The sequence below is a fragment of the Temnothorax curvispinosus genome, unplaced genomic scaffold (assembly GCF_003070985.1).
Source record: "Temnothorax curvispinosus isolate PA1 unplaced genomic scaffold, ASM307098v1 QBEX01013628.1, whole genome shotgun sequence".
NCBI classification, from domain to species: Eukaryota; Metazoa; Arthropoda; class Insecta; order Hymenoptera; family Formicidae; genus Temnothorax; species Temnothorax curvispinosus.
In genome coordinates, this window is record NW_020223408.1 from 33,108 (window position 1) to 44,667 (window position 11,560).

General features: G+C 33.3%; 1 protein-coding gene across 2 annotated transcripts; it reads right to left on the reverse strand.

Annotated features, from left to right (window-relative positions):
* Window positions 1-7: 7 nt before the first annotated feature.
* On the reverse strand, window positions 8-11,444 carry LOC112463753. Of its 2 annotated transcripts, XM_025030294.1 has the most exons (8): window positions 11,152-11,444; window positions 9,953-10,438; window positions 5,828-9,520; window positions 5,194-5,728; window positions 3,936-4,011; window positions 3,750-3,821; window positions 639-831; window positions 8-145 (listed from the first exon to the last, which is right to left on the reverse strand). In XM_025030294.1, exons 2-8 carry the CDS (start codon window positions 10,427-10,429, stop codon window positions 23-25), a joined length of 5,169 nt encoding a protein of 1,722 aa, XP_024886062.1. In that variant the 5' UTR covers window positions 10,430-10,438; window positions 11,152-11,444; the 3' UTR covers window positions 8-22. The 2 variants fall into 2 exon arrangements, with proteins under 2 accessions (XP_024886062.1, XP_024886061.1); XM_025030293.1 differs by having other exon boundaries at window positions 5,194-9,520.
* Between the last annotated feature and the right edge of the window lie 116 nt (window positions 11,445-11,560).

Here is an 11,560-nt window from a genome sequence, read left to right on the forward strand (position 1 = left end):
CAATTTATCAGGAACATGAGTATTATACCTTAACTGTGACTTTCTTTCCATTATCATCCTTAGTCTCTATTTCCTTTTCTACGAGGAAGTAATCATCTAAACTCAGTATTCTTGGCGGAGAGCCACCTTGCTCGACCTCTTTATCCTGCACAGCAAGAAAATAAAGAAAATAGTATAACAAACAAGATGTATCTTCATACATTTGTAGAATGTATAGAATGATGCAATTGAACTAATTATTCAAAGTATATAATATGTATCATTCAAAGTAATATATTAATAACAGAAAAGTATATGTATTTGTTTCACCAATAATTAATAAACGAGAAAGACTCTATTTTTATTTTCGACCATGGTTTTTGGTCGTTTCTAAATTGATTTAATCTTTGATACTTACATACAAGCATCTCATTTAGAAACGACCAAAATCCATTGTCGAAAAAGTCTTGACGATTAATCTGACCATAACCAAATGGTCGAATTGTCACGATATTAGCCAAACGTTGTCGAATATAAAAATAGAGTCTTTTTCGTAATATATTAATTAATATATTAATATATTTATATTTCACACATGATAATTTACTAATGTTTGTTAATACACGTAATAATATATTTAAGCCTTTACTATAACGTACCTTAATAAGTTTAGCCACAAAAGACTTGCCGCTGCCCGGTGGTCCTCTGAGGATGATAGCTATTTTTGGTGGTCTGTTCTGGCGACCCGGTGGGCACAATAAGTCATCGACCATGGTGTAATTTGGCATTTTTGCCAATTCCAAGGTTTTCGTAGTTGATTCCGCAACATCTTTCTTTGTGTCTAGAGAAAGGCTGTAACATACATTTGTCTCTTAATAAAATAAGAAAAACGTGACCGTACACTTATAAATAATTACATTACAGATTGATCGAAAAAAATCACTCGTTTTTTGTTTCTGTGCTAATAAACAAAACGAATGGATTCTCTAATCAATCTTATATAAATAATCTTATAATAAAAATATAGTAATATTTGTGATAACAAGCGCAGCACAAGTAAATGCAAATAAATATATATTTGTATTGTAGAAATTCTTCTTAGTAATTATGCAGTTGCATATGCATGTAAATGACAACTTGAAAAAAGTATTTCGCAACAAACGCATCCTTCGTTAAATATTCATATGTAATTGTACTATTAGCTTTAAAAAGTGTGTATCCACGAGTGTATCGAACATTTTAAAAGAAAATTATTCCATATAAACATATCGATACCATATGTAAAATGTCTGCTGTATATCATATCATATATGAACAGTAATAAAAATTCAGTACAAATATCATTTATCGAAAAAAATTCGATTTGTCAGACATAAAATGTGAGAACCTTATTGTGAACAGATCTCTCGATATACTGTAAGTAAAATAACAAATATCTTACAGTAAATAAGTAAAATGAGAGATATTTGTCAGGTACAATAAAATGACATATTATGAACATTTTAATGAGAGCAACAATAAAAACTTGGTATAAATATCATTTATATATTATAAAAAACTCGGTGCGTCGGATATAAGATATCCATTATAAGTAGTAACGACATGCGTATCCTCTCTTTATGTCTAGAGAGTAATAAATTTTCAAATACAATTTTAACAGATCAGTGCTATACCGTAAGAAATTCAATTTATCAGAGATAAAAATAGAAAAATTTATTGTAATCAATATTAGAGTTATAGACGTAGAATTATAACCATCTTGCGGTAAAATCGTAGAGAATAAAATGTGTGTAATAATATGTAAGATATAAATGTGTAATAATATGTATAAATACATATTACATGTATTATGTTAAGAGCATTAATAAAAATTTGGCACAAATATTTGTTTAAAGTAAATTCATTTTTACAGAAGCGTTTCTTATAGCTCCGCCAAACGGAGAAGACTGTTACACATGCAGAACAGCATTCATCAAACTATATTATATATATAGTATTTAATTAAAGGGCGTATACTAAAAATTATGAAAAATAATCGATAGACTTATATGGTAAATTTTGTTGAGTATATGCATAGTATTTGATACCTATGCGTAATTAATATATTAATCAGACTGACTGTAACACAGATATATTAAATTTGATATATCTGCTATGTCAGTATTTTATTGACATTCGGATATCCGAAAAATTACATGAAATAATTATTATTTGGTTACTCAAGCCCAGATATGTAGATATCCGTCTCAAAAAATTGTGAAAACATCATAGAACATAAAATAGCTCATAAATCTCATGGCATCTTAAAAAATCTATAAATCCCTTTTTCAAACTTCGACAAATATAGCATAAATCATGTTGCAGCAAATGCACAACTGCATATGCGCAATATTTACATGATAAAATATAATTAATAAAACCATCAAATTTCGCCAACATTATCGAAGTATAATTGAAAGAAAAGATCTACTAAAAATGATCATAACACATCTTCATAAATTTTTGTGTTACTTTCAGTAATCCTATTGTAAATGTAACAAATAAAAATACCACTGACAAGTGGAAACAGTTCAAGGTGCTATGTAAAAAATTGGAATTTGGGATTTTTGGAGAAAAATTTTTGTTCTATGGGAATAATTTCCATAGTAGTATAGAATAAAACTTCACGTTAGGACTAATTTCTCTGTTATGTTGTATAATAACAGATAATGTGTAACAAATACATATTTGTCCTACATAAAATTTATTAATTTTCAATATAACATTCATCAACTTTTCTTGTAACGTTTGAATACTCTTTTTTAATATATTGCATTATTTTGCATTATTATTCCCTTTGTCGTTTCCTCTAAGAAAAGGCGTAAATCCCTTAATACTTATATTTCCATAAGGCACGTTTCTGGACATATTTTTTTGCTGGGATTCAGGTCACAATCTAAATATATCCTAACTAAAGATATTTATGTATTGTGCTCTAAAAACGTGCACTGACTAACACATTAATTACAAAAGCCTAAACTATAATTTTACTAATTAATGTTTTATTTTACAATCCGTTGTATTTAGTTTTTAATTTTATCTTTTTTACATGTAGATATTAATCTGTCAGACGCAGTTGTCATGATTATCTAAAGATAACCATAGCCAAACTAGGACATTAACTTAAAGTCAAAATGATTATTTTATCAATCATTGGTAATCAATTAGTTATCAATGATTATAATACCAATTGGTGTATGATTTTTTTACCAATTATTTTACCAATAATATTAATAATTTATCAATATTATTAATAAAATGATTGGTGACCATTTACCAATAATATCAGTAAAGTTACCCCAGCAAAAAATATGTAAAAAAAATTATTTCCTAAAAAATATCGTTAAAAATAGTATTAATTTTTTTAAATTTTGTATTTTTTTCTTTTTATATTTGGCACGATATCAAACCTGTTTATTCCTGAATTAATTCTTGATTAGTAATTTAAATTTATCCGTAACAATAGACATATAATTTAATAAATACTTTGTACATAAAATTTAATCGAAGGTATCCCCTCCCCTCTCTCATTGTCTTTATCTCCTTTTATGAAAATATATTTACTAAAATTATTATATTGCTTCCTCATAGAGAGAAAGCTTTGTTTTTACTAAAATTACATTTTTAAGAATTAAATTCTGTTTAATATCCTTTACTGCCCTTTTTTCTCCGTATTAGAGTATTAGATTAAATGTAGATTAAAGCTTTTGCAGACTCAAAAAGTAACATACCTGATCTCTTGTAGTTTTGTATCTACGACGTTTTTGTTTGAATTCTCCTGCCAGTTAACATTTCCTTTCAATCTGAAGAAAATGCCATATACATTTAGAACACATATATGCCGCAAACTTCATTTTACATAACATCATTAGCTACTTTTATATTACAAAAAGGTAAATAAAATATTTCTACAATACCTATTATCATCTTTGTCATTGTCTTTATTCATTTCCCTTCGGAAACTATCACGTGTCTCTTGAATCCGTTCTATATCTGAAAGATATAGAAAGATAATGGATAAAATAAAATACTTAGTATAAACTGTTCACCTGAATGTTTCAATGTACAATTACATTGTACAATTTATGTACGTGTTGAAACGAAATCAGCACTCTAAACTTTATAAGCGTATTCTACATTTCACTTTTATGGTTGTAAATGACATTCTTTTATCAATTACAATTAATAAAATAAATTAATAAACTTTGACCAAACGTTTTAAAAACATCTTCGATGATTCTGGGCCCATTTTCATGAATAAAGAATGCACAAAAATATTTAAACAAGCAGAAAGTTGATTTTTTTTTTTTTTAGATACGAGGTCAGATCAAAGAAAATATTTGACTGTAATTTGTCGATTCGCTATTTAGATTATTTTTCATGTGTTTAAGGGGATGCTAAAGTGACTCAATTACCGACAATTCCAGTCAAAGGTCTAATTTTGAAACGGCTTTATAGATCGCAAAATCCTTTTACAGGAGTAAAGTATAGGTACTAATGAAGGGTGGGAATGTAAAATAATTAGTAATAATTGAAAAAAATTAAAAATGCTGTTACCTCATTTTCTAATATAAACAGTTGTATAAGTAATATGTACGAAATGAAATGTTCCCACCCTTCAGATGACGTGCACAAACAATAACGTACCTTTGAAATTGAGATTGAAAGCCTGGAATAAAAATAAGACGTTCGAAGAAATTATAACCTATAACCATGTCTATCCTTGTCTATCATCATTGTCTATACAAGGACAGATATAGAATTTGGTCGGTAATACGAACGGCTTTAAGATCCCCTTAATGAGGAAGTAAAACTGTATATTACTGCGCAAACATGTTTATCATGAAGACTGTGATATTAAAGTAAATATATAATAAATATTAAGAATAAAATTATTCCAGTATTGCCAAATAGCAAAATTAGCATTAGTTAACAAATAATTAATAGTTTATTAGTTTATATATTTATATAACTAATTATAAACTAATTAATAAAATAGTATCTCTTTAAATCTGAATCAGTGAATCAGTGACTATTTACTGTTTCAGATTTAGAGTAAAAATTTTTTACAATTTATTTAAAAATTCTGATTATCTAAGATTCTATTGTTACTTGAAACAAAATGTATTATATATATATATATTCCTGAAATATAAATATTTATTTTAAAATTACCTTTGTGAATATTTCTATCATTTTGGTATCGGTCGCTCTGATCATTATCATTTCGTTCAAAAATTCGAGATTCTGATTCAGGATTATATCCTCTCTCTTTACGATCACCGTTCTTCTCCTCGTCGGTTTTCTTATTCGATTGCCAATCATGTTCCTTTCGTTTATTATAATCCACAGATTTGCGCATCTCGTAATTCATCGCGTAATTCCTCGGTTTATGTCCTTTGGTATTTTCATAGTTGCTCATCTTTTCAGTATATTCCCTCAGATTCTGCTCATTCTCCACCCAGTTTCTAAAATCTCTCTTCGGATAATGATGCTGTTGCTGTTCGCGATTAACTGCTGGTTTTAAATTCCCATGACCGTAATCAAAGGACTGGGCCGATGACAGATGCTGATCCATAGTCAAAGGACGAGATACGTGCCCGTAATCAATCACCTTCGTCGGAGTGAAGAGAAGCGATTCAACGAATTTCTTATCACCTTCGCCGTGATTATAATTAAATTGCCTCTGTACGCAAAATTCTTGACCACCCTTTAATGGAGATCGTTTCATGAATAAATTAGAGGCATGCTTCGATTGGAAATCGGGTCCAGTCGGGGATTCACCATATCGCGACTTGTAATCACTCACCTTTGGTTCGATCCTCGATCTCTCGTCGAACTTATTTGGAACGTTTCTGTCGATTATATTGTGTTGCTCTGCATCGGACTTCTGAATGTTGCCGAACTTATCCTTCCAAGTGTCGTTCGGTCCGTATCCCGGACGAGGTGCAGTATCTAATTCTTTTTTATTAAGATCAGGTATACGTCTAACATACTCACTGGTGTTACCTTTCCGCATTTCTATATCGAGATTTTTGTCCAGACAACTTCTATTGAATTCTTCACCCGGTTTTGGGTTTTCATATCTGGCCCTCTTAGCAAAAATATTATCTTCAAACTGTTCTTTTCTGATACAGGGGTTTCTACGTATGTAATCGCTGCGACTGAGCAAAGAATCGCTTGGAGGTGGAAAATTCACATTAGTTGAATCAGTCATCGGACCTTTCGCTTTGAAGTCCGACGATCCGAAAGGTCCACTGTTAGAATCTCGGGATTCAAATCGGTTCACATTGAAATTCTTCGAGTTAGGTGGAAGCAGAGCATCATTTGAACTAAGAGAAATAGGTTCATTAGAACCACGGGGACCAGTCATACCTTCATTAGATCTTTGAGAACCAAGAGTTCTTTCGTCAGAAAAACCAAAAGATCCACTGTCATCGAAAGGAGGTCTCTTATCAAACGGTACCTCATTCGTTTTATCAAACTTATTAGATCCCATAGCGCTGAACTGCGAGTCTGAAAGACGTTTACCGAAAAGTGCATCACTAAAACTTTTAAAACCATATGATCCTTCATTAGGCCCTCGCGGACCAAATGGTCTTTCGGAAAGTATTCGGGAATCCAAACGATCATTAATTCCTCTAGAGCCAAATTGCAAATTGTTGCCTCTGGGTCCAAATGGACCAGGATTTCGCGGTAAAAATGGTAAATCAATTGGTCCCCTTGGTCCAATCTGTCGATCAATGGGTCCTCTCAGGCCGAACTTTGCATTTACCGGCGCTCGAGGTTCAAACTGACCAATTGACTTGTCTACCGGGCCACGTGGATCAAATTTCTCATTATTTGGAGGTTCAGATAACTCATTATTGCGATCTCGATCACCATATTGCTCTTCAATGAATCTTCTAGGGCTAAATCGATTTTCAGTAGGTACATTAAGTCCAAGTTGATCATCTTTGGGACCTCGTGGGCCCAATTGTATATCCATAGAACTTTGCGATAAAAGTGGAGGAGGACCTGACGGAGGACCAGTTGGAAACGCGCGAGGACCTCTAGGGCCAAACATTGACGGTCCCCGAGGTCCAAATGGCACACCAGATTTAAATTCCATCCCCTTGGGGCCAAAATTATTAAAACGCATATCAAACTGATTATCAGCTGGTCCCTTTCTATCAAAATCTTTGTTCGGATTCAACGGCACATTTTGACTGGAGTCCGTAGAAACAGGGCACAAATTGGGCAGCTCCGGTGGTGGTTCCATGTTCAAATCCACTGGCCGTGAATCATTTTCACCCATGAAGGGCAAGCTTTCAGGCTGTTTAATAATGCTATCGTTATTAGATTCATTTACTTTTTCGGTGTTGTTTTTTATTTGATTATCAGATTGCTTGTCATCCTGTTTCAAAGGATTATCATCGTTAATAACTATAACCTCTATTGCCCCATTATTATTCTTCGAGCCATCCAAAGTAACGGTGTCGTTTTGCTTAGTAGAATCATTAGCCTCATTCGTTTGCATCGCTTCTGTTTCTTTTGCATCTGCAATATTACCAGTTTGCAGCGGAAAATCAGACTCAGCAGTTTCAATCTTTTCAGATTGTTTAACTGCATCTAGAGACTGAATATTTGTTGGCTGAGACTGATTGGGATGCGGTCTGGTTTCCATATTCTTCCCTATTTGTTCATTGTGATCTATGGGATTGTGTTTAGCAAAGTTGTCTGGATGTCCTCTGAAAGGAGGTTCGTTATCGCGGTTGAAAAGGTGATCCATACGACGTGGTCCATACGACAAAGTGGAAATTTGTCCCAAGTCGGAAGGATGTGATTGAAAACTTGATGGTCCACTACTTACTAATCCACTACGATTTGGTGGAGTCTTTTGAAAATCGAAGGAGCTTCTAAAGGGTGAGTCACCGGTAATCTTTTTGAAGCTCTCGCTAAGAGAACCAACACTAGTGGTTTTATCGGAATCAATAAAACTTGGCCTGAATACATCCCCTGCTGCTTTTCGCTTTTCCATGAGTTTCCTTAGTTCTGGCGGTAGCTCGTTCGGCGGACTAAATGATGGATTTCTATTGAAACTTCGAGTATTAGTACCAAAACTGTCTCGTCTGTGATCAGTTGTATCTTTTGGATCGAAATAATCTGCGTTATCTCTACCAAATCGATCGTTCGGACGAAAATGTTCGCTATTAGAACCAAATCGATCATTACCAGAGAAGAAACGATCTTTAGAGTCGAAACGATCAGTTCCAGAAACAAATTGTCCACCTGGTACAAACCGATCCGACCCAAGTCGCTCATTATCTGGAAATCGATCGTTTCCAGGTCCACGGCGATCCTTGTCCATCTCGAGTCGATCATTTCCAGGTTTAAATCGATCACCCTCCTGTCCAAACCATTCATTGTTAAATCGATCAGATCCTGGACGATCGTTGTTTGATCCGAATCGATCACCTCCCGATGCAAACCTATCACTTCCCATCGGTCCAAACCGATTGGTCTCCCTATTGAAACGATCATTCCCTGGTCCAAAACGGTCATTTGCTGGTCCAAATCGATCATTATCTGGATTAAAATTATTCTGCGAATTTAATTGATTATTCCCAAAATCACTTCTATCGTCTCTTCTAAAACGTTGTGCGTCGACTTTGTCAAAAGTATCAGTAGAAGGTCTAAACTGATCTTGTTCGTGCAAATTTGGATTAGTATTATCTCGTCCGAAACGTTCCTGATCGCCTCTTCTAAAGTTCGGCTGCCCGTCAAAATTGTGAGGTGGTCGATCGTTTGGATGCATAAAACGCACATTCGTACTTGAAGAATTAGTTGCCGAACCAAACGGAGGACAATCTTTCATGTTTGCTGGACCCGGCGCTTTCACATTTTGCAATTGCATTCGATTATTACCAGAAAAATTTGGCGGAGGTTGTGAAAAGTTTGGTGTGATGTTACTTGGCAGATTCAACTGGGGTTGTGCAAAATTTGACGAGGTCATTTGAGGTGGCCCAACATCCGGTGTTGAGAGCATTGTCGGAGGCATTGTCGACATTCCTGGACCGTACCCCGGCGCTTCCATTCTGGGATTATATTGTTGATTTCCCCATTGTTGTTGATTCGACCAATTTGGTGCTGCGGGTCTAATCATGTTCATTTGCGATGGAGTTTGCTGCATCCCTTGTGTGGCAGGTTGATTATTAGAATTCGTGGTTTCCGGCACCGGTGGAGGCGGTGGCGGGGGCAATAAAGATGCGGGAATATTTTGCTTCCCTGTAAGACCCAAAGTTTTCCCAATACCCAATAGATTGTTGATCAATCGCTGATTGTCGGTGTTGGATAAGATGTTTAGTATTTTATCATCGCCAGGTATGCTCTTGTTCTTTTCAGCTTCTGCTTTCGCGGCAGCCTGTTTCTGTTGCTCGCGTTTCTTGCGCATCTGCTCACGCCGTTCGAGAAGTTTCTCACGCCATGATGTCCATTTTGCTTCGTAATGTTTATACTGGGCCTGAAATACGGAAATATCGATGTAATCTCTATAAAAAGTGCAATTTAAATTATTTGTGACGTCAAGTCATACATGCTTTCAATTATTTTAACGTTGATCTTGATGTATATTATATTAAAAATAAGAATGTCCATTAATTTTACTTCGACTAATAATTAAATTTCAAAATGCATTTTTTTCAAAATATTAAAAAGCATAGTAATGTAAATATTAGATTTTCAATATAATTATATATCAAAATTATTTGCAAAATTATTCATCGTCGACAATCGTCGAAATAAGATAAAAGTCATTCGGTATCTTTACTTTTTCAACAAACACCAAAATCAACCTCATCGAAAATGTGTCTCCTAATGTGAATAATTACTCTCTTCAATTATACATTTATTTAATATTTCGTAATAAACTATGTATATTGAAAATAGTACTTACCTTGTCTGGATGATTAGCGTTTTGCTGCTTCCAGCCATTAAACTGTTCTTCCCACTGTTTGAACTGTGCGTCAAATGTTTTCTCAGTTTCGGTCAATTCGTCATCTTCTAAGTTCAATTTTTTACCACTATTGGATTCACTAATTACATTACTATTAGATTTTTCAGCTGTGACATTCTCCCTATTCTCGGCGATTTCAGGTGGTAAAGGTGGTTGGCTCGTAGTAGGTAATGGTGGATTCGGAGGATAATTTGTTATATTCGCTTGCGACATCGTCTTATTGGCAGATTCTTTCGAGGGGAATAATGGAAGATTGTTTTGGTGCGGGGGTGGCAGGTTTGTAAATTGATATGTATTTGTGGTAGCGGGGGGCAAAGGAGGTCGCGTTTCCTCCTTAGGAAGAGGCGGTGGTTGCACATTTGATGACACTTGCATTTGACTCGTCAAGTTCATATCCTGCGCTGACAAATGCTTCATCTCCTGATACTGAAAAGAATTTCCTATTAATGGAAATTCATAAATTGAAACTATTAATGTTTCTACAGATATTAAATATTTTCTGAATACATCAATTTTTAAGATATATACATATAATTTTTACTTTTACAACATTTACCTAACATTATTTTAAAAAGAATAGATAAAAGATGATTAAAGATATATTTATATATTTCTCTTTGTTTCGTATAATTTTGCACCAAAATAGAGAAAACTGTTACAAGAGATTTCTAATAATAATCATAAACATATTGCTTTTATTTGTACTACAATTATATTATATACTGACTAATAATTTAATACTTAAAATTTAAAATTATTTATATATAAAAGTATGAAGTTTTTTGTAAATATAAATTAATGTCTTTGATTAAAATCTCATTATACTACTCAATAATAAGAATCCAAAAAAGCTTTAAAAAGCTATATATCTTAAAGATATTTTTTATCCATTATGTATATATACATTCCTGCGATAATATAATAATATAATTATTTTATAAAAAAAATGATAGGTCTAATGCTAGTGCTTCAATGATAAAAAAAATTATTGATACCAATTTCTCTCAAAAATTTGATTAATTTCATTATGTTATGTCATGTTACTTATGCTTATTTATCGTTATATATAGTTATTTTTATACATTCTATATTTATATGTTTAAAAGAGTAAGTTACATCAATATATTTTTATATTATACCTTGTCACCATATTGTGCCTGCCATTGTTGATATTGTTGTTGCCATTGTTGCCATTGAGCCCAACCTTGCTGTTGTGCAGCTGCCCATTGCTCTGGTGTATATCCGCTAGGCGCCTAATAAAAATATATATATATATGTAACATATTAGCTTCCACTACGCTCTCGCAATTACAAAGTTGAAGAAGAAAGGAGACAAAGTTAGTCATTTAGTCAAATTGAGTGGCTTCTAGCCGACTGCTGCCTCACTCTCCTCAAGTTAAAAGATCAGGGGATCTATTATGGACTTGTTCGAAATGGATTTCGATCGGAATTGTTCAGTTATTTCCTAGATTTCTGTTGTCTTTTCTAGGGAAAACGGAATAATTCCGATCGGAATCCATTCCGAACAAGTCCATAATAGGTCCCCAG

Coding starts and splice junctions, on each gene's coding strand:
- LOC112463753 (XM_025030293.1), bottom strand. CDS start 10,429: ATGAAGCATTTGTCAGCGCAGGATATGAACTTGACGAGTCAAATGCAA. Junction 3,822..3,935: donor AATGACAAAGATGATAATAG/GTATTGTAGAAA, acceptor CATTTTCTTCAG/ATTGAAAGGAAATGTTAACT. Junction 832..3,749: donor ACAAAACTACAAGAGATCAG/GTATGTTACTTT, acceptor TGTATGTTACAG/CCTTTCTCTAGACACAAAGA.